At 34.3% G+C, this 5,732-nt stretch overlaps 1 protein-coding gene across 1 annotated transcript; it reads left to right on the forward strand.

Moving 5' to 3' along the window:
• The first annotated feature begins 1,569 nt into the window (after positions 1 to 1,569).
• Positions 1,570 to 5,172, forward strand: LOC131033302 (protein NUCLEAR FUSION DEFECTIVE 4). The gene is made up of 2 exons (XM_057964488.2): positions 1,570 to 2,980; positions 4,169 to 5,172. Exons 1-2 carry the CDS (start codon positions 2,065 to 2,067, stop codon positions 4,963 to 4,965), a joined length of 1,713 nt encoding a protein of 570 aa, XP_057820471.1. The 5' UTR covers positions 1,570 to 2,064; the 3' UTR covers positions 4,966 to 5,172.
• The last annotated feature ends 560 nt before the right edge of the window (positions 5,173 to 5,732 follow it).

Below are 5,732 nucleotides of genomic sequence, written 5' to 3' on the forward strand. Positions count from 1 at the left end.
GCTTGTCCATGAGTTGATCTCACTTTGAATGAAGGTATTCACTAACTATTAAGGAGTTGTAGTGGTATTAAGAAATATTGTGGCGGAAGTCGTCAAATTACAAGGGGCGAGTTCTCCCAAGTCAAACCCTTGATTAGAATAGCTTTATCATCAAGAAAATTATTAAAGAGGGCAATATTAGATAATTATATAGAAGTTCTAAATAACCTTAATGCAAATTAGGTTCCTTTTAGTGCTCCAATTTTAAATATTCCTATAAGGATCCTTCTTTAAAATGCATAGGAATTCCCCTTGACAACCAATGATAATGAATGCATATATAATGCTATTAAATATTAATAACAAGTAAGCATGCAAACATTTACCTAGTCAACATAAGGCAAGAATGAAATGGGTCAAAGTTGGCAAAATGTGAATGGATTTTTTGAACTCTGGATGTCAATATAACACAAGACACACAATCACTTCTACAATCGCTTCTATGCACTATAGATTGATCCAAAACACACAAAAAAATACTAATATTAAGATGATGAGCAAATACATGTAAGTGAATACATGTGATAATAAATGACTAATATATTAGAATTTGTGTAGATATGAACAAGATAAAATAGAATATATAAAAGTAAGTATGAATGAAAAAAGGTGATGAATCAAACAATGAACTCTACTTTATATAAGAAAAAAGATTCCAACTTTTACATAAAAGTGCTCCATTTTATCAATATACAATTGTATCAAACCATTTCACCATTACAAAACAATCATAAAAAGACAGAACAATATCCTAAAATTATTCGATTTGACAATGACATATATCATACGTGACAGGTCATGAAGAAAAGCCTTCCATATTTGATAAAAGCCAAATCAAACTAAAACACCTTTAAATAACAAAAGAAAACTGTGGATGATAAAATTTGAAATTTATTTTCAAAAATGAAACTATAAGAGCACTGGTTAAGTATGCAAATGGATTGGGAAAATATCTGAATAAATGTGAATAAAATTTTGAAAAAACTACCCCAGAAGAAACTAGGAAAGCAGGTTGTAAGTTTTCAACTGGATGATTAGAAAGTAAGAATTAAATAATATAAAAATGTAATTGAATATGAATAATTCTAATAGCATGAGGAAAGTTTGCAAAGACCTTTTTGACAAACTGAAACATAGTAAATGCATGCGTGATCAAATTCAAGGCCCCTGTGCAATCACAGCGTTCTCCTCACTTGATGAGACCCTAATGCCATTTCTGTGGTCTAAATTACTCAATTGCATTTGTGAGTGGAGGAAATCCTTATTGGGTACCGTCAGAAGAGATGTGCTAATAATTAAATAGTTGAATCAGAATGTAATAAAAAATTAATATAATTTGGATGGAGGTGAATCCAATGTCAAAAAGCTTGGAGAAAAAGATTGACTCACTTCACCAGATGAACCCTGACTTGGGTTTTTTTCTCAGGAATTTCCCTAACCCATTTCTAATACACTGGGCCCATAGAATTACTTTCCTGTCCTAAAAAAAACATAGTACCCCTAATCACTTTCAACCTTATCTAATGGTCATTGCAGTTTCTGATTTCTTTCGATATCTAAAGGTGTTTATAGTTTGTTTATACTTTTGCTTAATCTTAATTTCTCATCCATAGACTTGTCTTTCTTATGTTGATGAGATTCATTGTTTACATGGAACATAAGCTAGCCCAATCTTGAGGAGCAGGCTATTTAATCCCTCTTGTTGAGTACTTAGAGATGAGATCCTTAAGCTCCTTGTTGGTAGCAAGGTGAGGATTATTCCTCTAGAATATTGTCAGTAGACGGCACACCAATCTTAAGGCCATAAGATTGCTTGGTTTTAGGATGTATTCAGTGGTAAAGAGGTGTTGTCTGTAAAAATATTAGTTTAGTGGGTTGTGGGGTTATACCATTTGGTCTCAGGATCATATAGAAAGCATTACAGCTAGGTGTTTATCCCTGACATATCTAAGTTGGTATTTTGGGATTAGTCCTACCACCATTAAAATCTTATCCCCTCTCATATCTTTAACTTGGGTATTAGATATGGCAGGTGCACTGAATGCTGTGATAACTGGATTAAGAAGCAGATGGATGATGGCTGTGTCATCCTTCTTTATCCTTTCATTTGCTGGGTCAACCTACATTTTTGGTCTCTACTCACAAGCCATCAAAGTAAGTCTTATGTATGATCAAAAAGACATTGACATGTTAGCCTTTTTCAAGGACTTGGGCTTAAATGTAGGCATCCTTGCAGGACTTATTAATGAGATTTCTTGTCCATGGGTGGTTCTGGGCATGGGTTCGGTCATGAACTTGGGTGGCTATATTATGATCTGGCTGTCTGTGACAGGCAGAATAGCCAAACCATTAAAGTGGCAGATGTTTATGTATCAGTTAATTGGGGGAAGCTCCATGACCTTCATAAACACTGGTGTGATTGTGACTTGTGTAAAGAATTTTCCCAGGGGAAGGGGTCTGGTCATTGGGCTGCTCAAGGGGTTTGTGGGTTTGAGTGGGGCAATTATCACCCAAATATACTTGGCTACCAACACAGATGACTCCAGTTTTCTCATATGTCTGGCTGCTACACTCCCTACTACTGTTGTGCTTGTCTTCATGGCCTTAATAAGGCCCATAAAGAAGTACCCAAAAGATGAAAATGAGATTAGGAATTTCTATGTTTTTCTTGTCATGGCCCTAGTGCTTGCTGGCTTTCTTATGGTCTTTATTTTACTGGAAAACAGACTAAAACTTCCAATAACTGTGGTTCGATTGTTTGCTGTAATAACAATTCTGACAATCTTCGTGCCATTGCTGGTTGTCATACGCTCAGAGCTTCAAAAGTCACAGTTGAATGAAGTGGCAACATTCTCTGACATGGAAAGATCAAAGGCAGATCAATTCAGCAGGGAGATGACAGCCAACGGAGCACAAAGTCAGACAGCAGATCCTTCAACAGGTAAAATTTCTCAAGCAGGTAAATCTGATATAAAATTTGCAATAGATTTTTGAGTTTTGGGAGAATCCATACTAATGAGAGCATAGATGTATATAGTATAGGGTACTTGTACCTTTGAAAACAAAATGTGAATTCAATTGAAATACTTTGTAGATGGAAGCACAATTAATTATAAGCAATTTGATAATAGAGAAAATAAGGTTGTGTAACAGAATGTCATCTGAAAAGTTGATCAAAAACTTGCACACAGTCTAATCTAGAAGCAGCATGAAACAAATTATTATTTGTGGAAATCTTATATTATTAAGAATGTTACATAATTATTTGCAGCTTAATTTTTAAAAGTTCAGGTAGTTTCAGATAACTTTTTAATTAGCATAATCTTTCTTTTATATGAATAATTATCTAGATTACCATTTATAAAGTTATATTATCTATATTCAAAACAAGTGGATGGAAAAAGTCATACTCTTAGATTTCATATGGAGCTATAATGGAAAAAATAGAAATAACAACAATCATATTTATTCCTAGGAAAAAATAGAAATAATAACAATCATATTTATTTCTATTTTCTTCACTATAGTTGAAAAAAGTCATACTCTTACATTTCATATGAAACTATAGTGTAGAAAATAAAATAATAACAATCATATTTATTTAATTCCATATGAAATCTAAGAATATGACATTTTCCATTCATTTGTTTTGAATATAGATAATATTATTTTATAAACATAATCTAGATACATTGTTAGGTGGCTAAACCAATAGTAGAGGGGGAAAATAAGATCTGATTGCCTGATCATCATTCATTAGTGGGTCCTGGGTGTCCCTAAAACATCCCACCCATCAGCATCTATCATTCTCTTTTTTTTCCTTGTAACATAGACTGATAAAATAGTATAATCTCTTTTTTTTCTTGTAATACAGACTGATGAAATAGTATGCATTTTTTAAACAGTACAATAATCATAATTTAAGACTTCAAGTGGATTATCCAATGGTTGTGCATCTTACATGGTCAAAGCTGGATGATAAAGGTTATGTACAATATTCTTACTGTCAAATCATCAATGAAACTACTGTATTCTACCATTCATGATCAAAGCCGGATGATAAAGGTTATGTACAAAATTCTTACTGTCAAATCATCAATGATACTAACTCTACCTAACAATTATACAGCTGTTTCTGATGCTGAGAAAAAGGAAGTACCAAATGAGGAGGAGACAAAATCTGAAAGCAAATGGCCTGTGAGGGGGCAAGATCACACTGTTCTTCAAGCACTGATGAGCTTAGATTTCTGGGTACTGTTCGTGGCAACAACCTGCGGTTTGGGCTCTACAATCACTGCAATAGACAACATGGGACAAATTGGGAAATCCCTGCAATACCCAAAAAACAGTATCAGCACTTTTGTTTCCCTGCTTAGCATCTGGAACTTTTTAGGGCGAGTGGGATCAGGCTCTATCTCAGAAATTCTTGTACAAAAGTACTCCATTCCCAGGCCTTTCCTGCTAAGCCTGGTTCTGGCAATTGCCTGTGTGGGTCATCTCCTAATTGCTTTTGGACTTCCAGGCTCCATCTATGTGGCCTCCATTCTCATTGGAATGTGCTTTGGTGCACAGTGGCCTCTCATGTTCTCCATCATTTCTGAACTATTTGGGCTTCGCCACTTTGCTATTCTGTACAATATAGGCCAGAGTTCCAGTCCTCTGGGATCATACCTGTTTTCTGTTAGGGTTGCTGGGTACCTCTATGACAGACGTGCAAAAGCAGAAAATGTGGGGAAGAATAATACCCTAGATGACCTAATGTGTGTTGGGAGAAGGTGTTTTTGCACAACCTTTTTGATAATGGCAGCACTTAGCATGGTTGGGTGTGCAGTTGCAGGTGTTCTTGTCTACAGAACAAGGCAATTCTATAAGCAGGATATCTATCGCAAGTTCAATTCTGAAAGTAAAGAAGATAATAAAGGTTGAGATTCGCAGGCACCATTCCACACTGAAACTTCCACTACAACAAGCAAGAGCACCTAATAATATGTACCCCACTCAACAATTAGAACTAAAATAGCTCTTCTTTTCACTTGTGAAAATAACAAACTCCTCGGTATGAGTGGCTTAAAATGCCATTGAAATGTGCTTTATATTTCAGTAATGGTTAAAATTAAAATGGTACGTTTTGTATTTTTCTTTTTCAATTTGGTTTTGTTTCCATTTAGTTATTATATATGCGATTGTAAGGGTAGTCTCAAATATCATTGCAATGTGTTTTATGTTTCATTAAAGGTTAAAATTGTGTGTTTTGCACATTTCTCTTTCAATTTAGACTTACTTTGATTCAGTTATTCTTTATGTGATGGCAAGCATATAAATAGGATGATGTTTGTAACTAACATATAATTTGTCTCTAGCAAATGTACAAATGATGTGATTTTTTTTTTATTATTGACATATAATTAAGCCATATTTTTTCTCTCTATGTAACTATTCCAAGTGACCATCAATCATGATCATTTCTCTCTATCTGCAATTATTCCAAGAGAACATCAATCATGATTTGTTTTTCTGTATCCAAGATTATTCCAAGAGACCATCAATCATGATTTGTAGATTCATCCATACCTCACCTAGATCAGATATGTAATTTATGTGAATGACCCTACTTAGATATGTGATTTGTGCAAATGACCTAATTCAGATGCATAATTTGTTGGCTATAAGTTTGCTTTCCATGACAGTCCTTT

This window comes from Cryptomeria japonica, chromosome 10 (assembly GCF_030272615.1).
Source record: "Cryptomeria japonica chromosome 10, Sugi_1.0, whole genome shotgun sequence".
Lineage (NCBI taxonomy): Eukaryota > Viridiplantae > Streptophyta > Pinopsida > Cupressales > Cupressaceae > Cryptomeria > Cryptomeria japonica.

Excerpts from the sequence above, each read along its gene's own strand:
- LOC131033302 (XM_057964488.2), top strand. The coding sequence starts at position 2,065 with ATGGCAGGTGCACTGAATGCTGTGATAACTGGATTAAGAAGCAGATGG. Across the intron at positions 2,981-4,168 it reads GACAGCAGATCCTTCAACAG|CTGTTTCTGATGCTGAGAAA; the intron begins GTAAAATTTCTC and ends ACAATTATACAG.